Raw genomic sequence first — 27,971 nt, 5'->3', positions numbered from 1 at the left:
CCCTCTGACCTAACTGCTTTTCTCCTTCCCCTGCCTCATAATTTATAATTGAGAAGCCTGCATATATGGACATTTGTTGAGTTAACGTCTTAGGTGATTCCATAATATATTTTCACACTTGATATAAATGCAAGGAGACAAAAACAACTAAATCAGGAGCACATGATGGGGCACGTGATGCGAGAGTGTGCTGGGTTCATAACATCTGAGTCACTGACAGGTCTGTTTCAAAAATACCCTGTTATATGTCAAACAGGCACAGTCAGCAGTGCTCCTATACAGTGATAAACACACTGCTTGATGACAATTCAAATACACACTCAGTTTTAATAGACTACGCTACCATTTGCTTTTGAAATTAAATATTTAATTTTCAAATTGAGGATCTTATGAGTTCAATCTATAAGAATCCCATGATAAGAATATTTTAGAATGAACCAGACACTTTCATCCCAACCATAATTTTGGTGTTTTATGTTATAAATTAATAGCATGGTGAAAAACAAGATAACCCCATGTCAAATAACAATATAAAAAGGGTATTATCATTTTTTACAAAGATTACAGCAGGTAAAATACATTAATAAATCAATGGCCACTACACATAAAAAGCACACAAGTTTGACGTCTAAGTGCACTTATGGACTTCAAATGTCTAACTGCATAAATATATACGTTTGTTTCCTTTTGATGCAATCTATACAATGTGAACATGACAATTCCAAAAGCAGAAGGATAATATTTCTGAGATAACATTGCTGTTGATCTGATGCCCAATGATATAACATGTGACAAATGTCTGCTCAATGTCATGATTCTGAAATCATATATCACATACAATCGCTAGTAGCTTATGTGTGCCTGTCTTAATGCTACTTCCACAGGAGTCCTGAGCTTTCTGGAAGAAGCTTGTATGGATCTACTCTGACATAAGTGCCTGACTTGACAAGTGTTCTTTACTTGGTAGCGTGAAAATGAAAGGGTAAAAAGCATATCAACAACTGGGTCATTGTCTGATTTTCTGTGAGACAAAATACCTGGAAACCAAGCTTGTCTTGGAGACAGGTAAAAGCATCAAAGAGTTGTTGCCTGATGTAGCTTTATTTGCTAGACATTTCTACTGCTTCACCATGCCTGATCCTTTGACTTTGAGATCCTCGATGTGTATTTTCCTTCCTTCAGGTTTTGGTTTTACTTTGTCCCTGAGGGGGGGAATTAGAAAGCAGACATAAATCATTCATCCATCAACCCACATTTCAATAAACCATTGATCAACTGTAGTATAATATTGACACTTCAATCATAACCTAAATGTTCACTGATGTAGCATCCAGAAATGGTTTGTTTTGGTTTATGGCCACTCCTCCTCGAGCGGATCTGTCCTACGTGTTATTATATGACCTAGGACACATGATGACTGACCTACGTCCCTGGTCGTGGCCGGTGGTGGCAGTGAGGGCTGCCCGATGCACCACCCTAGGCTTGGGGGCCTCCAGACGGGACTTGGGGCCAAATGGTCTGAATTTAAACACCTCTTGCTGCCACTCTTCGTCAAAGGACTGCGCCTCAGCTATGAGGGGAAAGGGCAGAGGTTAGGGGTCAGGAACAGTTTAGGTATCACTCTGTGGGATGCTGTGATTAACCTGGCAAGGGGCAGTTCCTTGGAATTTGAATACCTTATTTTCTCTGAGATAGGAACATAACGGAATGTCTCAGACTATATAAACCTCAAACAGAGCTGGGATAGGAAAATCCTCTGACAGTAAATTCTGTATTTTTTATGACTATTCAGCGAACACTGATGATAACCTATATGCCTTAAAATAATCAAAGCATCATAAAAAACAATTAATAAATTGGTAACACTTTAATTAAAGACCGCAAGTATTATGTGTTATTCTAATAAGCATGTATGCACCTTTGTGATGTTTTTCAGGCTTATAATGTGATATCTCTTTATGTAGGATATTTTCAACAGACTCAAGTAATGATCATTATGAGATGATAATAAGACATAAGGGAGTGACACATTCTTTCAACATGTCTTACAGTGCATTAGAACCACATCATAACGCATATTACCTGCAGGGTTAAAGTAAAGAATTACCCTTTGTTTTTTGGGGGGATGCTCTCCCCCTTACACTACAACTGACTTACATTCATCCAGATTCTGGAAGTCCTGGTTGAGCTCCCGTTCCCCTGTCTTCTTGTTGTGTTTTTTCTCCACCACGTGTCCTCGGTCCTGGATGTGGTGTCCAATGGACATCTTCTCCAGACCACTCTCTGAGTCCTTCAGGGACTGCCGAGTCTCCTTAATCTAGACACGGGGACAGCCAATCAGAATGAGTTACCAAAGAGGCGATGGACAATAATGACTGAGAAAGCCAGCATCAGGAAACTCTTGCTGTGTCAGACATTCAGTTGAGGTCGGAAGTTTACATACACCTTAGCCAAATACATTTAAACTCAGTTTTTCACAATTCCTGACATTTAATCCTAGTAAAAATTATCTGTCTTAGGTCAATTAGGATCAAAACTTTATTTTAAGAATGTGAAATGTCAGAATAATAGTAGAGAGAATGATTTATTCCAGCTTTTATTTATTTCATCACATTCCCAGTGGGTCAGAAGTGTACATACACTCAATTAGTATTTGGTAGCATTGCCTTTGAATTGTTTAACTTGTGTCAAATGTTTCTGGTAGCCTTCCACAAGCTTCCCACAATTATTTTGGTGAATTTTGGCCTATTCCTCCTGACAGAGCTGGTGTAACTGAGTCAGGTTTGTAGGCTCCTTGCTCACACACGCTTTTTTAGTTCTGCCCACAAATGTCCTATGGGATTGAGGTCAGGGCTTTGTGATGGCCACTCCAATACCTAGACTTTGCTGTCCTTAAGCCATTTTGCCACAACTTTGGCAGTATGCTTGGGGTCATTGTCCATTTGGAAGACCTATTTGCGACCAATCTTTAACTTCCTGACTGATGTCTTGAGATGTTGCTTCAATATATCCACATAATTGTCCTGCCTCATGATGCCATCTATTTTGTGAAGTGCACCAGTCCCTCCTGCAGCAAAGCACCTCCACAATAGGATGCTGCCACCCCTGTGCTTAACGGTTGGGATGGTGTTCTTCGGCTTTCAATCCTCCCCCTTTTTCCTCCAAACATAACGATGGTCATTATGGCAAAACAGTTCTATTTTTGTTTTATCAGACCAGAGGACTTTTCTCCAAAAAGTATGATCTTTGTCCGCATGTGCAGTTGCAAACTAATCTGGCTTATTTTTTGGTGGTTTTGGAGCAGTGGCTTCTTCCTTGCTGAGCAGCCTGTCAGGTTATGTCGATACAGGACTTGTTTTACTGTGGATATAGATACTTTTGTACCCGTTTCCTCCCGCATCTTCACAAGGTCCTTTGCTGTTGTTCTGGGATTGATTTGCACTTTTCGCACCAAAGTACATTCATCTCTAGGAGACAGAATGGGTCTCCTTCCTGAGCGGTATGATGGCTGCGTTGTCCCATGTTGTTTATACTTGCATACTATTGTTTGTACAGATGAACGTGGTACCTTCAGGCATTTGGAAATTGCTCCCAAGGATGAACCAGACTTGTGGAGGTCTACAATTTCATAGATTTTAGGTGCATGAAAAAAAATCTCCCAAAACCCTATACACTGATTATGAACACCTGTTCTGAATGTGAAAGACAAAATATTTAAGTGCCTTTGAACGTGTTATGTTAGTAGGTGCCAGGCGCACCAGTTTTAATGTTTCAAGAACTGCAACGCTGCTGCTTTTCACACTCAACAGTTTCCCTTTGTGTATCAAGAATGGTCCACCACCCAAAGGACATCCAGCCAACTTGACAACTGTGGGAAGCATTGGAGTCAACATGGGCCAGCATCTTGTAGAGTCCATGCCCCGACGAAAGAGCATCTGCTAAATGACTAAAATGTAAAATGTTTTACATACTTATATTTACTGTCAACAAATGTATAATTTGCCCAGTTTTTTATAAACAAAAAATATTTGTTACATTTGCTTGTGTAAAACCTAGCAGTACTACTTATTTCTCTGAGAGAAATATAAAGCATTTTGCTAAAAAAATTGATTTGTCTCTAACATGAAACCATCAAGTGATAGATTTTAAACAAATACTGTGCATGTCTGTCATTGAACATCCCCATGCCATGATTAGATAGTGAAAAAAATACACCAATCTCTTTCATAATTTCTTTAAACAATAAAATCTAATGAATTGATGTATAGCATTTTGGAATTAAACTCTTCTTATACTCTCTATATGACTGAGGGCTTGCTGTTCTCGTAAACAACTTCTTCCTTAGTGTTCAGTGCAGTATCAGCTTGGAGAGCCCTCACCCAGCCCCTCAGCAGTATCTCTGGCCATACTTGAGTGTACATACCCCGCCAGGGGCGCGCAGTGTCTGGGATGAGGCCTGGAACACTTTGGGGGGTTCGTCTCCAACCTTGGAATAGGTCATCACTGAGGAAGAGCTGAATGAGTGGGCGTTGGTGTTGCCGTTTGAGTCTGTGGACAGGTTCTCCTGGAAAACAACCCACACACAGATTGACGTGAGTATAAAGCCATGTAGAACACACATGCTAAAACACTAATGAACAAAGTCTGTCATAAAAATAGAATTAATTAATTCATACTATTACCCTTCTAGTAATTCTATTTGTATGGGCTGTGTGGGGTCTGAGAAGAGACACAATGTGACTCACAAAGTTTCTGTGCATGTCTTCCATCCTGTTCCTCACGCCAAACATCATGCTGTCCAACATACTGAATGGATTCTTCGACTCCATGTCCTGCAGAGGGAACAAGAACAATGGGCCATTCAAAACCAACTTTAAGGTCCATACCACCATTACAACAGACATCCATATACCATACAATATAAAATCTCCCTCCAAGCTGTACTATCATAGGGGCAAAACTTCCACTAGTCGAATTTCCACTTATTTTCCCATTGACATCAATGCATGACTGGGTGAATGCTTGACTTATGCTAAAGTAAGGATTCACACCATAGCTTAACAATTATACTCAAAATCTAGTTTGTTAAAATATATTTAGAAATGTAGGCTAACTTCACTCATCACTATATTGGACATCTTTCATCAGAGATACACGGAGAGTATTTCCTTTGTCCGCCTGGAGCGTGGACATATTTTGACACCATCAGAGTGTGCAGTTGAACACTGTATGCTGTTATTTTTTTACTAAAACATAACCAATACTCGTTAAATATACAGTACCAGTCACACCTACTCATTCAAGGGTTTTTCTTTATTTTTACCATTTTCTACATTGTAGAATAGTGGTGGCATCAAAACTATAAAATAACACAAATGGAATCATGTAGTAACCAAAAAAGTGTTGAACAAATCAAAATATATTTTATATTCTTCAAAGTAGCCACCCTTTGCCTTGATGACAGCTTTGCACAATCTTGGCATTCTCTCAACCAGCTTCATGTGGAATGTTTTTCAACAGTCTAGAAGGATTTCCCACATGTGACGCGTTTCAGGACACTAGGCGTATAACGCGAGTCACGACTTCACAGGAGAGCCATTTGAACGTTTTTTATTTTGATCAAAATGCATTTTTTTTGGCAGAAAGGCCTTCTGGAATGTGAACTTTCATGTGCCTTAATAACAAACTTATGTCTGTAAAAATGAATAAAATTGTTAAATGACGAGCCTTGTTGGTTAAGTCACAGGAAAGTGAGCAACCTTCCCACAACCCATGATTGGCTGAGATAATGAGTGGGCTGGACATGCCGAGAGAGGAGTTCGGATTGGTCTGCCATATAGAGGGCTTCTGTCTATTTGAGCTGGTCAGTCTGTGTTGGTAATCCTGTTGAACCCTGTTTTTGTGTGTGTTTTTTTATGTTGCTCTCCACTTTCTGGAGGATCGAGTTTTGAAATCAGTGGAATTAGAGTATGATAGCTAAAGAGATGGAGAAAACACCGGCCTCCAGATTACATCTTCAAACTAAGGGCACCCGTGGCATGGCATCCGTGACAGGGAAACACGTCCATCATGCATGATGATGTATACAGACGGGTAAGATAGCTAGCTACATTTTCAGATATTACACAAAAGTGGTTTCATTTCAAACTAAAGTGTACTGTTAGCTAGCTAACGTTACGTGTATGACGATATTATTCGTATCCCAGAGCCATTTGCTTTGCTAGTTAGAGCCTAATGTTAGCCAGCTAACATTAAACCTGGTTGGTTAGCTCCCAGCAGATTTGTGCAGGGTAGTGTTTAACTGGCTAACGTTAGCTGGCTGGCTCGTTAGCTAACGTAACGTGTGTGATCTTACATGTTGTTTACCTAGCTAGCTAGCTAGCTACATGTCTTAAGCTAAAGTGTACTGTTACCTAGCTAATGTTAGCTGGCTGGCTCCCTAGCTAACGTTACGTGTATGACGTTATTACACCTGTTGAATATGGCCAGTGTCAGTAAACATTGGCAAAAAAAGCGTAATGAAATTGTTGCCAGCAGAGCTGGTTAGGCTGTTTCTATGTTATCCAGAGGTAAACAAATCTTCGGCCAGAGCGTTAGGTGTGCGCTATGAATGCTCCGAGAGCAAAATGAGATGGGTGGGGCTAAAGCTTAAGATGGTGTGAACGATGCTGAATGGGTGTAGACAAAAAGCTCTAGATACCAAAACATTCAAAGACCATTTCTACAAATGTATCAACTTTCAAAGCAGTATTACTTTCCCATTGCAGTGTAAGATATACCATGTTGTAGCTGAGTCTCTACTTTTATCCAATGTAAAAAACACAATTTTACATTTTGCTACATAAGACCAAATCCAGGTGGTGAGTTACATATCTTGAGCACTTGTTGGCTGCTTTTTCTTCACTCTGCGGTCCAACTCATCCCAAAACATCTCAATTGGGTTGAGGTCGGGTGATTGTGCAGGCCAGCTCATCTGATGCAGCACTCGATCGCTCTCCTTCTTGGTCAAATAGCCCTTACACAGCCTGGAGGTGTTTTGGGTTATTGTCCTGTTGAAAAACAAATGATAGTCCCACTAAGCGCAAACCAGATGGGATGGCGTATCGCTGCAGAATTCTGTGATAGCCATTCTGGTTAAGTGTGCCTTGAATTCTAAATAAATCCCTGAAAGTGTCACCAGCAAAGCACTCCCACACCATCACACCTCCTCCTCCATGCTTCATAGTGGGAACCACATATGTGGAGATCTGTTCACCTACTCTGCCTCTCCATCTTGGCGGATAAAATGTTTTAGTAACGTGCATTAGTTGGGCATATGCAACCTTTGTGATTTGAAAAAAAAACAACATCACAACCGCAAAAAATCACACTGATAAGTTAGCGTAGCTTTACGCTGCGTCCGTTAGGGCATCCTATCCCCTTTATAGTGCAGAACTTTTTACCAGGGCCAATAGGGCTTTAAATCAACATCCTGTGCATGTCATTGGGTAAATAGAGCTCTTTGACTGTTTTACAATACTCGACCCAACCACATGATCCTAGTCTCTCTTGTAGTGGAGTGTAAGTTACAGTAACTAACCACAGGCCTCCTAGGACTGTTAGAGTGAGCTAAATCACTAGGCTGAGCCACCATGGGTACCAGCCAGCCAGCAGAGTTGATCTGGCCCGCTGTGGGTGCCAGCTGGCTGGGGTAATATTTGACCCAACACCATCAACAGGAGGGGTCAACCAGCTCGTAAAACAACCAAGCCGTGTGTGCATGACCACACGCACTAATACTGGTAGATACAATTGCATGCACACACACGTAGCCTAGTAAGCCTACACATACACTTGGTATTAGGTGCATACATGCATACTCCCACATCTTACCAATTTGGCATGGCACATATATGCACTGTGAATGTGGCCTTTGCTCAGATTCACAATATATAAAATCAAATGTATTTATAAATCTATAAATCCCTTCTTACATCAGCTAATATCTCAAAGTGCTATACAGAAACCCAGCCTAAAACCCCAAACAGCAAGCAATATAGGTGTAGTTGCACGGTGGCTTGGAAAAACTCCCTAGAAAGGCCAGAACCTAGGAAGAAACCTAGAGAGAACTAGGCTATGAGGAGTGGCCAGTCCTCTTTGGCTGTGCCGGGTGGAGATAACAGAACATGGCCAAGATGTTAAAATGTTCATAGATGATCAGCAGGGTCAAATAATAATAATAATAATAATAATAATATAACAAATAATACAACAAATAATACATTATTACCATAACTCCAGCTAGATTCAAACTTGCTGTGTGTGTCTATAAAGATATAGTGTAGGTTAGGGGGGTTAGTACTTGCCAATGGTCAGTTTATGGCTGAAGCAAGGAATGGTGCTGCATTATAGCATTTGAGTAGTCTGCCGGACTAACCGTGCTATCAACACAGCCGAAAGGCGAAAGCGACTAGCTTATCCTCTGAAAAGCAGTACAATACAGAATGAACATAGAGTGCAGAGCAGCAGCAACACAGACATAAGCACACACATATACACACGCACGCACTCACAAAGAAGCCTGAGAAAGCAAGGCACCACTGAGACAGGAAGGCTCATATACAAAATAGTGTCCGTCTTTACACATGTATTCAGTTTGTTCTCAGTATGTAGTCTATAGTCTCTTTAGCTTTGTTTTCTTGTTATATTACACTGTGAATCTGAACCTTAGGCCTTCCCACATTTTCATGGGGCCTAGAACCTGCTGAATGTGCAAATTGGGAGAAAGACTATTTCAGTCCTAGCCGCTGCTCCCCTGCCGCTGCTCCCCTGACTCTCTACTTCAGGGTGTTTATAACCCCTGGAGGCCTGGGCAGGCATCCTAAACATCCCAACCCAAAGCCAGGGGCACCGTATGTGGATACAGACACCAGAGAGAGAGGGAGAAAGGTTGGGCTGGAGCTCAGCCTGGAGGGTGTTGAGAGAGCTATGCTCTCCATGTAATTGGGACCCGTTGCCATGGATTACAGGGGGTTTAACACTGAAAACATATCCTCATTCTGAAAAAAACCTGCATGGACCCAACGGGTGGGCAGATGGGTGGGGGGCGGAGAGTCTGGATCTATCTCGGTTGCTCGCTCAGCTCTTTTCCAAAGGTCAGGGTGATGTAAAACGCTCCTCGCTGCCCCTGATAGGCCTGTATGTAGCACGACGGGCCAATTATATCTCTGAATAGCATGTATAAACAAATAAATGCCCGTTACACTCGCATGTCGGGCATATTTTTAGATGGTCGCAGAGGTTGATCGTGTAAAATGTAAAGTATTGACTCGCAGGGGCTTTAATACAGTATTTTGGAGGCGGCTGTGCTACTGCTCGATTTTTTTAAACTCATGGTCCCCTTTCCCCCCTCCCAGCCTGTCATGGCATCGCGTCTTACTCTATTCCCCCCTCTCGCTGGTTAAAGCGGAGCTATGAGTCACACTGAGGCCAGGGCATAGGGCTTTAATTTCAGCTCTCAGGGATTGGAGGGACATGCGAGCTATGAAGGCATGGGTACTAGGAACTGTTAGAAACCACTGGGGAGGCTAAAGATGCTACCCTAATAAAAAAATAAAAAAACTGGTCAGCAGATTAATGATACAGAGAGTAGGAGTAACTTTAGCGACAAAGTGCCCATTTCCTTTTATAAATCAAAACACATGATAAAGTTGTTTTTTTATTATGACAGGTATATAAAAAGCTGAAATGTGATCTTGGCTTTAATTAACGTAGTGAAATTAAATTAACAGAAATAAAACAATTTTATATTTTCTTTAATGAGTGATTAAAGTGAAGCGAAATAAAACAAACTCCTCTGAATCCAAGGTATCTTATGAAAGATTATATTAACTAAGCAAGTAGTTGAGTGTGATGGAAGGGAACGAAATGTGATATTCCCAAACAGCCAAACAACCTTTGAGAGGAAAGACTAAACATATTCACAGGCTGGGGGGATCGAATGCTCAGCAAACTGGCAAAAGAAACAGCAGCTTTACTTCAACGATGCTGTGAATGTCTGTGTGTGTGCGCGTAGGTGCGTGTGCTGATGTGTGTGTGCTCCTGTGTGCACGTATCTGATATAGGGTGCGGATTCACTAAAGCATGCGTGATACTTGAGATCGGTAGTGGAGCAATAATATCTTTCATAGCTGCTAACCCTTCTGCAGTGGGTGCCAGAGCACGCTTGCCAAGCAGATGGAAGAGCAAAAGGAACAACCCAAAACAACATCCACCAAGGGTCGGATTAATGCAGGGGCTTACCGGTGCTGAAACCACTGGGTGTGGAAGCAAAAAAATAATAAATATATATATAATTATTTATTTATTTTGCTTCCACACCGGGCCCCCCACGGGCCTGGTCCCAGTGGTTTCAGCACCGGTAAGCCCCTGCATTAATCCGGCCCTAATATATATATATATTTTACAAAAATTACAAACAAATATTATCTATACTGTATACAGTGCCTTCAGAAAATATTCTCAACCCTTTATCCACATTGTTACATTACAGCCTTGTTCTAAAATTGATTCAACTGTTTTTTTCTCCCCGCATCAATCTACACACAATACCCCATAATGGCAAAGCAAAAACAGGTTTTTAGAAATTGCTGTCAATTTATTTAAAAAAAAATTAAATATTACATTTACATAAGTATTCTGACTCTTTACTCAGCACCTTTGGCAGCAGTTACAGCATTGAGTCTTGAGCTTGGCACTCACATGCTTCTCTGCAGATCCTCTCAAGCTCGGTCAAGTTGAATGAGGAGCGTCGCTGCACATATATTTTCAGTCCCTCCAGAGATGTTCGATCGGGTTCAAGTTCAGGCTTTGGCTGGGCCACTCAAGGACATTCAGACTCCTGCGTTGTCTTGGCTGTGTGCTTAGGGCGTAGTCCTGTTGGAAGGTGAACCGTAGTCCCAGTCTGAGGTCCTGAGCACTCTGGAGCAGGTTTTCATTAAGGATCTCTGTACTTCGTTCATCTTTGCCACGATCCTGACTAGTTTCCCAGTCCCTGCCGCTGAAAAACATCCCCACAGCATGATGCTGCCACCACCATGCTTCAACGTAGGGATGGTGCCAGATGTGACGCTTGGCATTCAGGCCAGAGAGTTCAATCTTGGTTTCACCAGACCAGAGAATCTTGTTTCTCATGGTCTGAGAGTCTTTAGGTGCCTTTTGGCAAACTCCAAGCAGGCTGTCATGTGTATTTTACTGAAGAGTGGCTTCCGTCTGGCCACTCTACCATAAAGGCCTGATTGTTGGAGTGCTACAGAGATGGTTGTCCTTCTGGAAGGTTCTCCCATCTCCAAAAAAATAACTCTAGAGCTTTGACAGAGTGACCCTTCTCCCCCGATTGCTTAGTTTGGCCGGGCGGCCAGCTCTAGGAAGTCTTGGTGGTTCCTTCTTCCATTTATTAAGAATGATTGAGGCCACTGTGTTCTTGGGGACCTTCAATGCTTCAGAAATGTTTTGGTAACCTTCCCCAGGTCTGTGCCTCGACATAATCCTGTCTCTGCGCTCTACGGACAATTCTTTCGACCTCATGGCTTGGGTTTTGCTCTGACATGCACTGTCAACATATATACAGTTGTGTGCCTTTCTAAATCATATCCAATCAATTGCATTTACCACAGGTGGCCTCCAATCAAGTTGTAGAAACATCTCAAGGATGATCAACGGAAGCAGGATACACCTGAGCTCAATTTCGAGTCTAATAGCAAAGAGTCTGAATACTTATGTCAATAAGGTATTTCTAAAAACCTGTTTTTTTTCTTTGTCAATATGGGGTATTGTGTGTAGATTGATGAGGGAAAACATTTATTTGATTCATTTTAGAATAAGGCTGTCACGTAACAAAATGTGGAAAAAGTCAAGGGGTCTGAATACTCTCTGAATGCACTATACTTTTGCATCCCTCGTTTACTCAAGTGTTTCTTTTACTTTGGCAGTTACAGGTATGCCTACAGCCGGGAAGACCGCAGTTTGGGCAGCATGCACGCCAAATATATTGCTTGTTGCATTGTGGCTATAGACATATAATCCATAGAAGGGTTTGGTAACCTCTTACCCTGGCAGTTTGACTGTTAAACTCATGGGTACACTAGCAATGGATGCCAGTTCTGACTTGAATGGGATCTATGGATTATATTTCTATGGATGGTTGCAGCTGTTGCTTTGCCTTTTTCAGATTTTAAAATACAAATCGGGGGAAAAATGTATAGTTGGAAAGAAATTCCTACTGCTGAAAAGAGAAGACTAATCAGTCTGTAGAACGAATAGAAACTATTTTTTATTTAAAAAAAGCAAAGCCCTGCATCCACCAGTAGCTTTTCAAATATCCCTACAACAGCCCACTGCTACAGAACTAGCTACCGCTGTGCAGTGCACCACACGCTCTTACCAACAACACCTTCAACTGTGAGCTAGCTTGCTACAGTAGTGCTCTCTAAAACAGTGTCTACCTCCCAAATGGCACCCTATTCCCAATGTAGTGCTCTACTAATGACCTATGTAGGCTGGTGAACGTTGAAATTAATTACCAGGGATAAATATACTGGGCACACGGGGAGGGGTGCAGGATTAGTGAAAGGACACAGGGACTAAGTTTAGCACCTCAGGGCTTCTAAAGCAGGGCAGCTGCCTGGTCATCATGAGACCTTTATACTGGGAGAGAAGGTGTCTTTAGGGGAAATGGGAGCGAAGGCCCATTACACAGATCTCGGTCATGACCATTAGACACCAAACGGAAGAAAACAGACTGAAAAAGGGAGAGACAACTTGAACTTGTTCAATAAGAAACACTCATTTTCAGAATCTGTTGCAAAATGTTTTCGAACATTTTTATGTCCTAATGAATATGACCATTAGACCATCGACCAATCCTCAAAAAGGGCTTTAGTTTTTGAGCAGTGGCGGTCGGTGCCGTTTAAGGTTGCAAAGGGAGGGTATATTACTGGAAACTTTCTAAGTTTACCAGTATACTACCAGAATTTTGGTATCATTCAAGGATGTTATCACAAGATGTCTAGTGGCCATTTTGGGTATTTTTTACAGGTGTCTGTAAAAAAAAATGCTATCTTTCTGGTCTTATCACATGTAAAATATACCAAATAATGAAATAACATGATTTTTCAAATAAAACATTTAATGACAAAGCTGTAAACATTAATATAAACCATCAACTTAGTTAATAACATTGGTGTTAATGAGGGTTTCAGCCTGAAATATCCTTTGTATTTGTTTTAGTTTATTTTATCAGTATGCATTTGTTGGTAATGTTTTTGCATCAAATTGGTGGCAGCAGTTGTGAAAAAAGTAAATATTGGAAGAGTTGCATAGATGTTTGAAAATAATGCCATTGTTGATTAGATGCTTTTTTCATTAATTAGGCTATTATCTACTAGAAACTCATGGACAATATGGAAATAGAAAAAAATGAATACTATATATGAATTTTTCAAATAAAAATGTAATTCAAGTATAATTGACCAAAGTTACAATAGATTGCAATAGATGTTCTGTTAATGACCAAAATTACTGAAGATTCCGGTAACTTTGGTAAACTACAGGTCGCTTTGCAACCCTAGCACCGTTTAAGATTATAGCATAATATAAATAATGACAATAATATTCATACTAGTCATTCGTATGAATGGAATATGAATGACTATCATTTATATTCCATTCACCCAGCTCAATGTAACATTGATAGGTTTGGCTAGTAGCCTACTACATGTTTCTGAAATTTGCCCTATACCCATCATAAGGTTCCTACAACCTAGCCTAAAAATGTAAGTTTGCAACTACGCTATAAAAAGGTTTGAGAGACAAATTTGAGCAAACAAGGTGACAAACAGTGGTGCATTCAATATTGCCTTGCACACTCTTGCCTGCATCTAGCTGATCTGGGGTGTGTAATCATTAGTCCAAACAGTTGCACCTCCCGAGGTGCTGACATGTTGCACCCTCTATAACCACTGTGAATATTATTTGACCCGGCTGGTCATCTATGAGTGTTTGAACATCTTGAAGAACAATCTGGCATTAATGACCATGTACTCTTATAATCTTCACCTGGCACTACCAGCAGAGGACTGGTCACTCCTCAGAGCCTGGTTTCTCTCTAGGTTCTTCCTTGATTCCAACCTTTCCAGGGAGTTTTCCCTATCCACCATGTGCTTCTACATCTGCATTGCTTGCTTTCTGGGGTTTTAGGCTCGGTTTCTGTATAAGCACTTTGTGACAACTGCTGATGTAAAAAGGGCTTCATAAATACATGTGACTGATTGATTCTTTTTTGCAACTAAAACAACAGTTTCTATTGGACAGTCCCTCTCTGTTTTGTTTCCATTTGTTCTGCTTCCATTTAAGAATCGTTTTGCAACAGAATTGGCGCAATGAATAAACCTTTAATCACCCACACACACAGTTCACTTTCATAGCAGCAACACACAGCATCACTTGCTCTCTCACCTTTCCCTTCACTTGTGAACACCAGTGCACAACAAAACAGGTGTCTGTGACAAGGCGCAAAAACCTCTAAGGCAAACATTTATACCATATCCGCTACACAGCCTACATTGTTGTCACCATATTAATGCTATTGTCACCTCCTGAGTGGCACAGTGGTCTAAGACACTGCATCGCAGTGCTAGATGTGCCACTAGAGATTCTGGGTTCGAGTCCAGGCTCCACGACCGGGAGGCCCAAGGGGCAGCGCACAATTGGCCCAGCGTCGTCCGGGTTAGGCCGGCAGGGATATCTTGTCTCATCGCGCACTAGCGACTCCTGTGGCGGGCTGGTGCAGTGCACGCTGGCAGGTGTACGATGTTTCCTCCAACACATTGGTGCGGCTGGCTTCCAGGATGGATGAGCATTGTGTGGTTGGGTTGTGTTTAAGAGGACGCATGGCTCTCGACCTTCGCCTCTCCCGAGTCCGTATTGGAGTTGCAACGATGAGACAAGACTGTACCTACTACCAATTGGATATCACGAAATTGGGGAGAAAAAAGGGGTGGAAAATACAAAAATAAATAATAATAATGCTATTGTCAACAAACTAGAAATAATTTGTTAGTAAACTCACAATCCAATCAATGTGTACAATCAGGCAGTATTGTACAGCAAGCAGATTAGCAGTTACACCAGCGGGCCCTGTTGACAATACATCAATAAAACAGAAAGCTTACCTTGACTTGGAAGAGTTGCAGTGTTGGATAGCCTTAGCCAGCTAGCTAACATAAATAACATTCCACTCTGTTCGTTTGAGTCAAGTTGTTGAGTAGGCTAAAATTAGCTGCATTAGCTAAGTGAAATGGAAACTAAGAAGAAAAAGGTACAATGACATAACTCTCTCTCTCACTCTCTGCTGCTTCTCCTTCATTTTTGATGAAGTTAATTTGTTCAAAACTGTTCAACTATTATCTTTCTCACTTGGAGTCAACTACTCACCACACTCTATATACTGCATTGCTAGCTAGCTGTAGCTTATGCTTTCATTACTAGATTTGTTATCTGATCCTTTGATTGTCTGGACAACATGTCAGTTCATACTTCAAGAGCTCTGATAGGTTGGAGGACGTCCTCCGGGAGTCATTATAATAACTACGTCTATAGAAGGGGGTGAGAACCATGAGCCTCCTAGGTTTTGTATTGAAGTCAATGTACCCAGAGAAGGATGGAAAATAGCTGTCCTCCGGCTACACCATCATGCTATCCTCTAGAACAGGGGTGTCAAAGTCAAATGGACGGAGGGCCAAATAAAAAATTTAGCTACAAGCCGAGGGCCGGACTGTTCGAATGTTCATTGAAAAAATTTTAAATGACGCATATAGTCTAGTGAACCTAATTGAACCTACTGAAAACCTAACAAATATATTCCAATATGATCAGATAAATAAAGCAATATTTTCTTATGGCTCTGTCAGTAATCTTTAATTTTCAACAGACACAAAAGACAAATTTCCTTTATATAAAAATCCCCATAACATGAACATTAAATGAAAGAAACCGGTATTCAAGGCACCATCAGTAGCCTATATTTTCTATTTTAGCAAAAGTGGGCTAAATTTACTTCAAAGAAAAAAACAATAATAGCAATTTTCTATCATCCACTCAACTGAAATATTTTTTAAAATATAATTGGATTGAAATACAATAAAATAAAGTGCAAAAATCTATTAATCAAAAACAACACTTTGTTTAAGGAGAAGTAACATGCAGTGAAAACAAATATTAAACTTTAACTTTTAAACTTGAACTGAGTAAAAACTCTAAATATGTGATTGCACAGTAATGTTCACTTGTTTGAGGTTGAGGGTGATACTTGGTGGTGTCCCATCTTTTCCACAAGTTCATCAATGTTCGGGGTAAGGCTCTGAGCTGAGGAAATCCTCAGAATTGAGTGGAGGTGTTCAGCAGTAAGTCGACTTCTGTGTGATGTTTTGTTCAGGTTCATCAAAGAAAAAAGTTGTTCACACAGGTATGTGCTGCCAAACATAGACAACGTTTGAGCAGCCTGGATGCGCAGCTGGGGCATTGTGTCGGGGAGGAAACGGGCGAACTCCGCAGCACCCACTGCCGCCCCTCCGTAAATGGCCGGGCTGATTTAGCGATCTCTTCTGCCAAAATAAAACTGGCCTTGACAGCAGCCTGGCCTTGTGATTTGGCTTTTTTGAACAGAGCCTGTTGAGATTTGAGGCCTCGTTTTAATTCCTCTGCCTTTTGTAGCCTTTGTTCCATGTCCATATTCTTGTTTTTGTCCGCGTGTTTCGTTTCATAATGTCGTCTCAGATTATACTCTTTCAGTACCGCCACACTTTCTCCACACAGAAGACACACAGGTTTTCCAGCTACCTCCGTGAACATATACTCCGACTCCCACCTTGTTTGAAACCCCGGTTCTCAGTGTCCACCTTCCGTTTTGCCATTTTTGATGGGTATCTGAAAGTTAATTTTACTGTGATGCTGACGACTGCTGTGCCAATAAATATTGAAATGAAGCAGCCTACTGCTCGGTGCGTCACCGTTGCATTGTGGGAAATGTAGTATTGGTGCGTGTAAAAGATCTGCGGGCTGCCGGCTTGCTGCGGTCTGCGGGCCGGTTCTAATAATAAATCAAGATCATCCCAGGGGCCGTAAAAAACCTTCTCGCTGGGCCGGATGTGGCCCGCGGGCCTTGACTCTGACATATGTGCTCTAGAAGGTCTAAATTGAGGCCATTACAAAACTGTATGCTTTAAATCAGTTATTTGGTGACGTGAATATATTTAGTATAGTTTTATCTAAAAACGATAACTTAAATGTATAACTACTTTTTTTCTCCTGAAATTCACTGAGTAGAGGTCTTCCCCGTCCTGCTCTGAGGAGCCTCCAATGTACCCCTACTTGATGTAAAACAACACAACCATGTTGTCACATCTCTTATCTCTCCCATTTATGAAATTTAAAAAAATATTTGACTTCAAATGTGGTTAAATTGATATTGTGACACCCCCCTAAACTAAAAAAAAATGCAGAATATGCCTGGCTGGAGGGGGGAGGGCCACATAAGCTTATATATAAAAAAAATTAGTTTAGGGGGGTGTCACAATATCAATTTAACCACATTTGAAGTCAAATATTTTTTGCAAGCTCTCATATTGAGAAGATTTTGAATACAAGTAGTCAGTTGTCTGCACTACACCCCACAGACAGCATTAGCATATCTTAATTAGCATATTGGAAATATAGACCTGTAAATACAGAGATAAAATAGAAGGAAATAGCAAATACAGTACCTTCAGAATGTATTCACACCCCTTCACTTCTTTCCACATTTTGTTGTGTTACAGCTTGAATTAAAAACGTATTAAATATAGATGTTTTTGTCACTGCCCTACACACAATACCCCATAATGTCAAAGTGGAATAATGTTTTTCGAAATAAGTTCAGGAGTAAACATTTGCTTAACCAGTCACATAAGTTGCATGGACTACCTCAAAGACCAGGGAAGTTTTCCAATGCCTTGCAAAGAAGGTACCTATTGGTAGATGGGTAAAAATGTAAAAAGCAGACATTGAATATCCCTTTGAGAGTTGGGAAATTATTAATTCCACTTTGGATGGTATATCAAGACACACAGTCACTACAAAGATACAGGCATCCTTCCTAACTCAGTTGCCAGAGAGGAAGGAAACCACTCAGGGATTTCACCAGGAGGCCAATGACTTTAAAACTGTTTAATGGATGTGATAGGAGAAAACTGAGGATGGATCAACAACATTGTAACTCCACAATACTAACCTAATTGAAAGAGTGAAAAGAATGAAGCCTGTACAGAGTAAAAAATATACCAAAACATGCATTCTGTTTGCAACAAGGCACTAAAGTAATACTACAAAAACATGTGGCAAAGAAATTAAGTGTCATGTTTGGGGCAAATCCAATAAAAAACATTATGAAGTACCACTCTCCATATTTTCAAGCATAGTGGTGGCTGCATCATGTTATGAGTATGCTTGCAATCGTTAAGGACTGGGGAGTTTTTCAGGATAAAAAATAAACAGAATGGAGCTATGCACAGGCAAAATCCTAGAGGAAACCCTGGTTCAGTCTGCTTTCCACCAGACACTGGAAAATGAATTCACCTTTCAGCAGGAAAACAACCTAAAACACGAGATCTACACTAGAATTGCTTACCAAGACGACAGTGAATGTTCCTGAGTGGCCAACTTACAGTTCTGACTTAAATCTGCTTGAAAATCTATGGCAATACTTGAAAATAGTTATCTAGCAATGATCAACAACCAATTTGACAGAGCATGTAGAATTTTGAAAAGAATAATGGTCAAATATTGTACAATCCATGTGTGCAAAGCTCTTAGAGACTTACACAGAAATGCTCACAGCAGTAATCACTGCCAAAGGTGATTCTAACATGTATTGACTCAGGGGTGTGAATACTTATGTAAATTAGATATTTCTGTATTTCATTTTGAATAAATGTGCAAATATTACTAAAACATGTTTTCACTTTGTCATTATGGGGCAGTGTGTAGATATGTGAGAGAAAACAAATATATCTAATCAATTTTGAATTCAGGCTCGAACACAACAAAATATGGAATAAGTAAAGGGGCATGAATTCTTTCTGAAGGCACAGTATGACTATTTAGGATTTTTGCTATCTGATTAATAGACAACTTTGCTGTCATTCAGTGCTGCATAGTTCTGCCTGACAGAAATGCATACACTAACTAACACGTTTATGTTGTGGCTATTGTAATCTCATCGGCTCTAAGAAAAACAATTGGGCTCAGACACTGAAAACTCTCATTGTGGATTTTATTTGTTCAGCCCCTACTCTTGCAATACAACCTGACACTCATTGTCAAGAAATTCCATCAACTTAGTGGGCCTTCACATGACATAGGAATGGCAGCTCTCCAATGTCAATGCCATCCCAAATCTCCCAGTCTGCCCTGGAGACGCCATACATGTTGACATGGTGACATTATAGGTATGGGGAGGATGTAACCACATATGATGACAAGCTCATAAGGCAGGTGTTCCCCACATTGAACCAAAACAACCTGACACTCATTGATGAGAAATGCCATCAACTTACTGGGCTTTCACATATGATAGGATTTGCACCTCTTCAATGTCAATGCCATCCTGAATCTCCCAGTCCTCGATAGGTCCACTCCACCAACAGTCTTCCCCTCTGGCAGTTACCACAGACAGAGACACCATGGAATTGGACTGTCACATGTCAGTAGACCGTTCAGTAGCCAAAATGCCACCTGGAAAGTGCTGTCGTGCATTGCCATCATATGTACCTATTTTGCGATGGCTGGCCAGCCCATGTGATACCGGAACTGGACTTGCATGTAAAGAATAAGCTTTCATGTTGGGGTGACTCATGCATTGGTCTGGGAAACTGTGCAGTAATCCCAACATCCCTTTAAGGACATATGCCATCTAGGGCAAACAAGAGGCCCCTTAGGATGGTCAAACTGAAACAAAGATGTTATATGTCAGGGCTGCACAACCCTCTTCCTGGAGATCAACCATCCTGTGGGTTCAGTCTAACCCTAATTTAACACACCTGATTCTACTAATTTGCTGCTCAACAAGACCTTAACTAGCTGAATCAGATATGCTAAATTAGGGTTGGACTGAATACCTACAGGGCAGTAGATCTCCAGGAAGAGGGTTGGGCAGCCCTGCTGTATGTGATCGTGTATGGTGGCTGGGGATTGACCGTGAGATAGTGGTCTTTGTGCACCATGCTTGACCAGCACCACCTCCTCTGCAAACCCTTTACAGTCCATCAAAGCCCAGGGATCATCTTTAAAATGTACAATATGTATGTCTGGAGCTGTGCTGCGTCCATCATAACACTTCTTCCTGAGGTCGCCATCACTGGTTCTGTCACCCTCATCTCCCGCTGGTCCTGTCCCAGACTGTATTCACAGCCAACTATCCACAGTTAATATCGTCCAAATGATCATCCTACCCGACTTCCAGAAGAATATTAAGGAATTTTTAGGATGTGAACTGCAGGAATTGTGACAAATTAAAAACTAAATTAAGCGTTGGAAAGGTCTATGGGCAGGTCTGTTTGTGACAGCCCTTTCAGACTCTCCTTCAGAACCCATTTCACTACTGAAGTATCCTCAGAATCATTCAGGCTGAGATAACATTCCAATTAGTCAAAGGGTCCTGTTGGCTTCAGGGTTGGGCTCAATTCAAATTGAAGTCAGTCGATTCAGGAAGTGATTTGAATTAAAAATTCTAAAAATGTTAACTTTTTACATTAATAGCTTTTCCCTTTCAGTTTGTTGAGAAGTCATTGAAAATAGATGCCCTTTTCTCAATAATTGAATTGGAATTTCAGTTTACTTTCTTGAATTGACCAGCTTCAATTCAAATTGAGCCCAACCCTGGTTGGCATGCAAGCTTCACCCCCTGAGAGTCTGCACCTAACTGTTGTAAAATTGGAAACTGATCACCACACAGCCCCAATATCCTGCCCGTCATACAGGAAAGAGAGCTTGCCTAGAATGGCCAGTTACAAACACTATTGGCTACTTTGTCTCCTCACCCTGTTAGGACACACTCATGTCCTGGTCACCTCAAAGACTAAGTGTGCAAGGTTGATTCAGTTTCAGTGGGGAAAGAGGGAAAAGGTTAGCGCTGTACATATACACTACTAGAATGACTGAATGTTGTATTACAGGTTGCTTTCCTGTTACTTGGCTATGTTACTATGTGCTTTGTGTCGTCAAAGGTTTGTTATTATATTTTTCAGAATTGCCCAGTGTAAGTGTGTGAATGAGATGAACACACATTGAAAAGCTATTTGGATCTGGTATTCAAACAAGAGGCAGTGGCAGTGCCACCCATAGTTCTAGATATGCTAAGATTAAACATTTTTAAAAGACAGAAAAACATTCAATCCAAAATTAACAAGGGCAAATTATATACAGGCGAAGGTGTTTGAATGTAATCATGTTGACCATATTGGATTCCGAATAAAATGGATTTACACCAAATCAGTCTTTATGGGCATGAGTGTTGTATACAATTATGGAAAACATCTAATCTAATTCCAATGTCAGAGCCCACTTGCTTTACTTAGAGCAGATTACACTAGCCACAACATCAGAAAACATGTGTAACTGTATGTACTTTTGTCAGGCAGGATGTTACATCACCGAATAAGAGCACATTTGAGATGGAAAGTTAGAATTTAAGCACGTAGCAAAAAGTAAAGCTTACATTCATCATAAATATTTATAGCTGACATTTCCGCCTATTGTATCTATGTGTTTACAGGTTTATATTACCAAGATGCATTATGATATCCTAATTCTGTTTGTGTATGTATGTATGTATGTATGCCAGACAACTGACTACTTGTATTTTAAAATGTTGCGATATCAGAGCTTGCAATATTGGGTTACATGAGCTTATGCGGTCCATTTTCCCTACAGCCAGGCATTATTCTGTACTTTTTTAATTTAGGGGGTGTGTCAAAATATCCATCAATTTAACCACTTTTGCAGAAAGGTATTTGGATACAACCATCCATTTCATAAAATGGAGACATTAGGGATTTGAAAAAACATGGTTGTGCTTTGTTCTACCTCGGGTAGGGGTATCTTAAAAAAATGTGGTGGCCTTCCCACCAGCCTACATGTTCTATTTGCCTTCTGATAGAAAATGCATATAACTGCATTGGAAAGCTGAGCTAATAGGCTAGTGTTTAAATTTCATGAAACTGTAATTCAGTACTGTTGAAATTTACAGAGAAAATGAACCACACACTGAATCCTAACTTTGCACATGGTTAACTTTGCAATCATGCATTTATGTCAATGGATGATTTGCACAAAAATGTTATGTACAAGGATCTCAAGTCAGGATTCAGGTCTATGAGAAAACAGAACTATATTGTGATAAACTCATAACCAATGCTGTCATGAGAAATGTGTACAGTGTGTCCTTCCTGATTTGCTGCATGTAACCATGGGCCAAACAGCTATGAAAACAAAATGTCTGTTTTGACTTGTCTTTTCAACAGCTCGGGCAGCAGGGTCCTCAAGAGGGCCATTGGTGTGTGAGTGAGAAAGCACTGTGTCACTGGAACAATGCTCTAAATATACCCTCCTCAGGCCAGAGAGGCGAGAGGTTGCCCTTCTACAACCCACCACACTCTCCAGTGCCCCAGCAGAGCAGCAGCAGAGGTTCAATAAGCACTATAGCGTCGCTGGCCTGACCTGGCAGCAGGGGGGGATCCGGTTACACGTCTATGGCCATTTTCCATCACAACCCCAGTAAACCTAAGCCCTTTTCTTTTTTATCTCTTTCGGCTGGTCAGCGTTCTTGTTTGTTTGAAAGCTCGACGCTGAAATGAAGGGGGTGGGTGGAGGGGGGCGAGTTGTGGTGCAGGTGTTTGGGTTCCTTCACTCACTGACACAGATTAAGGAGGACAGTATGTAGGTCAGTACCAGGAACTGACCAACTCCTGGGCCAAGGATATGATTTCAAACCTTCACCAAGAGAGTACAAGTGAATGGGGAGAATCTACAATGTACTGGGAGGTATGGTCACCAGTTTTTGTTTCTCAAGCCAAGAGAACATAGCCTGGTCTCAGATCTGTTTGTGCAGACAAATGTTTGGCATGATAAAGAGTTGACATAATAGCACAAACAGATAAGGAGAACAAATCCAAAGGGAAATGCTCTCCAAGTAAGAAGACCAGCTTAATGATAGGGTATGAACTAGAGGCACTAAAGCAGTCACCTGTTTGAGATTCAAGCCAACAACCCTCTCCTGACCTGACATATCCTAGTCAGGATCTGTATGTGCTTTAGCCAATATAGATACTCCCAGGCTACTCGTGTCATGCACATTGAGCATAGAAAATGCACTTTACAAATGAATTATTATTATGTGTGGGACCTAACCTGGTTCACCAGAACAACACATTGGCCCTAGTTACCCTACCCCAGTCAGTGTGTCACAGTCAAAGCAGCAGTCCTCACCCTGTGGTCCTCCCGTGGCACCATGCTAGTGTTGAGTTGGTCCCCGGATACGTGGCCCCTTTCCCGCCCGCCAGTCAGACTGGGCATGAAGTCCCGACCGAAGGGCTCTGAGAAACTCCGCATCATCTGTTGTACACGGGTATTGTGTGCCTGGAATGGATCCCTGTGGAGAAGACAAAGAAGAAGAGAGGGAATTAGCCTCAACGTTCCCAGAGATGCTGGTTCTGTAATTCTTTGCAGAATTGATGACTGTGCTGATGAGTGAAAAACAAATGGTCCTACCTTGACGAGCTGTAGATTGGAAAAAGGGAAAGTGGGGTGAGATAAAGGAAGGAAGGAAACTTCTTAACACCAGGCATTCACCATTTCATAATTTACTGTCTGTCATACAACCAAATTCACAATTAATATGAGTAGGCATAGTTGTATTAGTTATCAATTAGTGGAACACCTCCCCAAACACATAAATGAAGGAGGCAGTGTTGCTCTGCCTTATTTCTTCGGTCAAATCAGTGATTGGCATTTTTCTGTGTGAAAATAGTACAAATAGTCATAGCTAGATGTGGGGTGGGTGGGGACAACCGGAGGGTTTTGGGTGTTCGGAGCGGCTGTGTAGAATATATGTTTAAAAAATATACACATGGGGCATAAGTCTTCAAGGTGCAGGGCAGAGCACAGGCAGGTAGCCATGCAGCAAGTGATAGCTGTTCAGCAGTCCGATGGCCTGGAGATATAAACAGTTTTTCAGTCTGGAACTGCTTATATAAGGAAATAGGCTATGCTGATAACAAAGCATTGGAATTGGGCACACAATTTCCCCATAATAATATCTTCAACCTATTGATTGTGAATGCAGCTCTTAAAATATAACATTATAGATAATAGCCTACATAGCGTCATTGTAGAGACGGGGTGGGTAGCATACAGTCGTTCTTGTTTAATTTCTGAGACAATGTGTCATGTTCAAAGTGGTGTTGACTTTTGACTGCTATTTGAAATAAACATTATTTTTCGAGAAAAATCTTCAGACAGTCGAATGAATGAGTGGCAGAATACAATAAAGATACTACTTACGAGAAGAAAGGGTCCTCGTCAAATTCCCTGAGAAGACTGTTAAACATTTCCACGGGTGTTGGACGGGGAAAGTGAAGTATGAAATATCTCTTTTCTGTCTCCTGCAATGAAGCGGCTCCAACGACCGGGTGTGTGACCGTTATAGCCCCCCGCGCTCGGTGTCAATGAAGTTACCATCGAAACTTGCTACATTTTAGAACGTTGGGCTGATGAACAAACAGCCACATGACCTCCGACGAACACTGCGATTGGCGGCTATTCAAAGCTCGAGCGGCTCTATCAGCACAACGCAATGTTGTCAGTAGCTGTCGTGACAACGGAGCTCGCTCCATAAAAACAATATTCGAAAGTTTTGCCTTAACTATTTTACCAGCGTGTGCCACAAGACCATACCGTTCTAAAAAATGTTGAAAAGCTGTCAGTGCTGTTATATGATACAATATCAGTACTTGTTGCATTTTCAACTTGTGTAAATCCTATCATGAACTGATTTTAGCCAGAGTACGGCTGGGGATTGACTGCATTGTTTGAATGGAATGTTAGCATATTGGCAGTTGTGCTGATACATTCTCCACATTCATTATTTTACACAATCACTACTGGCATACTATAACGCTATTGATAATAGCCTACACTACTGACTCATTTTAGACAAGGGGTGGGTACAGTCGTTCTTATCCTTTATCTTTATCGTTTATATGTGTCATGATCAAAGTGGTGTTGACTTTTGACTGATATTTAAAATAAATATTATTTTTCTAGAAAAATATTCCGACAGTCGAATGAACGAGTGGCAGAATACAATATTGATACCGCTTACGAGAAGAAATGGTCCTCGTCAAATACCCCGAGAAGACTGTTAAACATTTCCACGGGTGTTGGAAAGTGAAGTATGAAATATCTATTTTCTGTTTCGAGCTATGAAGCAGCTCCTACGACCCGGTGTGTGACAGCCCCTGGTTACTATCGAAACTTGCTACATTTTAGAACATTGGGCAAGTAAAAATATATCCTCCAAACACCGGCTTCGAGGCGGGCATTATCATTTAAATGGTCTATGTGTGAGCTGCTTTTGAAAGCAAAAGCCGAATTGAAAACATTATTGGAATTTTTGGAACTTGATTTTCATAATAGCTAGCTATGACTGGTGGTTGGGTTAGCTAAACTAGCATGTCGGTTTGTTTGGTTACCAAGGCAACTACTGTAGCTATCTACAGTGGATGTTGAACACATTTCTACCTGCAAATGAACACATGTCTAGCAGTAAATGTGTTGAATTATAGCCATGGTATAAAAGGGACAATCAACTAGGGGCAACAGAGCCACTCACAACCCATCATTGAAGGAAGCCGTGGGACAGGCCAAATGGGCCACAGATACACACACACCCATGTCCACAATGCTGAAACTGACCTAGAAGAGAGGAAAGAGAGAGAGAGAGAAAAATAAATAATAATAATAATATAATTTGTGTGTATGAAAATGTGTAGATATGTGAATGCACTCCTTAATGCCCCCACCCGCTCCCCCAGCACAGTTGTGAGCTATAATTTTAATGAAGTTTTTTTATCCCTTATTTTTGTTACTTTTATTTTATTTTTTAAAGTAAAACACCACAAACTCATGTCGGGAAAAGAAAAAAGGCGAAACTAATCTACGCCCGTTCTGATAAAAACCTTAGGGCATCTAGCCTCGGGGGATGCCTTGCTTGACCACACCCTCCTTCCTTGCCTGCCTCTTCCACCAATCCAATTGTTTCTTATGGACAGAAAAGAGCAGAGCTGTGAGCAGTCCGAAAAAATATTTATGCTACTAAAATCTGTGAAATGTACGCTAAACTGACAACGGAGCGAAGAGCAGAAATCTCAACTAGTGTAACCGATGTGAACTGGCTAGCTAGTTAGCGGGGTGCGCGCTAATAGCGTTTCAGTCGGTGATGGCACTCGCTCTAAGACCTTGAAGTAGTTGTTCCCCTTTCTCTGCAATGGCCGCGGCTTTTGTGGATTGATGGGTAAACGATGTTTCGAGGGTGGCTGTTGTCGATCTGTGCAGAGCCCAGGTAGGGGCGAGGAGAGGGGCGGAAGTTAAACAGTTACACTAGCAAGCAAGTCGCAGCAATGAAGAACGTGAAGGGAGGGATACTTCTGTCAGGGGTGAGATTTTCGTGCAAAATTAGCGCACACGTTGCATAACAATATATTGTTTCCGACTATCAGCGACTGTTCTGTAAATCCAGCTGCATATTGAATGTTGAGATTGCCGAAAGGCCAGACTCTTTGGCAATGTCAAGGAGTGTTAGATAAAGAGACTGGTACTCAGTTTAGTTTGCCGGTGTTGTGCCGAAAATCTCACCCCTAACAGAAGTATCCCTCCCATGGTTCCAGTAATCCATGTCCTTAGTCTGCTTATCCAGAGGTTGTCTTTGGGAAATAGACATATGAGTGCTGCCAGCATTGCTGCAGAGGTTGAAGGGGTGGGGGGTCAGCCTGTCAGTGCTCAGACCATACGCCGTACACTACATCAAATTTGTCTGCATGGCTGTCGTCCCAGAAGGAAGCCTCTTCTAAAGATGATGCACAAGAAAGCCCGCAAACAGTTTGCTGAAGACAAGCAGACTAAGGACATGGATTACTGGAACCATGTCCTGTGGTCTGATGAGACCAAGATAAACTTATTTGGTTCAGATGGTGTCAAGCGTGTGTGGCGGCAACCAGGTGAGAAGTACAAAGACAAGTGTGTCTTGCCTACAGTCAAGCATGGTGGTGGGAGTGTCATGGTCTGGGGCTGCATGAGTGCTGCCGGCACTGGGGAGCTACAGTTCATTGAGGGAACCATGAATACCAACATGTACTGTGACATTGAAGCAGAGCATGATCCCCTCCCTTCAGAGACTGGGCTGCAGGGCAGTATTCCAACATGATAACGACCCCAAACACACCTCCAAGACGACCACTGCCTTGCTAAAGAAGCTGAGGGTAAAGGTGATGGACTGGCCAAGCGTCTCCAGACCTAAACCCTATTGAGCATCTGTGGGGCATCCTCAAATGGAAGGTGGAGGAGTGCAAAGTCTTTAACATCCACCAGCTCCGTGACGTCGTCATGGAGTGGAAGAGGACTCCAGTGGCAACCTGTGAAGCTCTGGTGAACTCCAAGCCCAAGAGGGTTAAGGTAGTGCTGGAAAATGATGGTGGCCACACAAAATATTGACACTTTGGGCCCAATTTGGACATTTTCACTTAGGGGTGTACTCACTTTTGTTGCCAGTGGTTTAGAAGATGGCTGTGTGTTGAATTATTTTGAGGGGACAGCAAATTTACACTGTTATACAAGCTGTACACTCA

The 27,971-nt window shown here is 41.5% G+C and overlaps 1 protein-coding gene across 4 annotated transcripts; it reads right to left on the bottom strand.

Annotated features, from left to right (window-relative positions):
* Positions 1–345: 345 nt before the first annotated feature.
* Positions 346–26,594, bottom strand: LOC135546045 (myeloid leukemia factor 1-like). 4 transcript variants are annotated; one of them, XM_064974140.1, is made up of 8 exons: positions 24,631–26,040; positions 24,197–24,280; positions 23,557–23,719; positions 4,746–4,832; positions 4,424–4,564; positions 2,158–2,317; positions 1,423–1,570; positions 346–1,202 (listed from the first exon to the last, which is right to left on the bottom strand). In XM_064974140.1, the coding sequence occupies exons 2-8, from the start codon at positions 24,244–24,246 to the stop codon at positions 1,118–1,120; spliced, it is 834 nt and encodes a 277-aa protein (XP_064830212.1). In that variant the 5' UTR covers positions 24,247–24,280; positions 24,631–26,040; the 3' UTR covers positions 346–1,117. The 4 variants fall into 4 exon arrangements, with proteins under 4 accessions (XP_064830212.1, XP_064830214.1, XP_064830213.1 ...); XM_064974142.1 differs by lacking the exons at positions 24,197–24,280; positions 24,631–26,040 and adding an exon at positions 26,307–26,594; XM_064974141.1 differs by lacking the exon at positions 24,197–24,280 and having other exon boundaries at positions 24,631–26,038.
* Between the last annotated feature and the right edge of the window lie 1,377 nt (positions 26,595–27,971).

Source organism: Oncorhynchus masou, chromosome 9 (assembly GCF_036934945.1).
Source record: "Oncorhynchus masou masou isolate Uvic2021 chromosome 9, UVic_Omas_1.1, whole genome shotgun sequence".
Classification (NCBI taxonomy): Eukaryota; Metazoa; Chordata; class Actinopteri; order Salmoniformes; family Salmonidae; genus Oncorhynchus; species Oncorhynchus masou.
The sequence above is the reverse complement of the archived record's forward strand: the minus strand, read 5'-3'. Positions and strand labels throughout refer to the sequence as shown.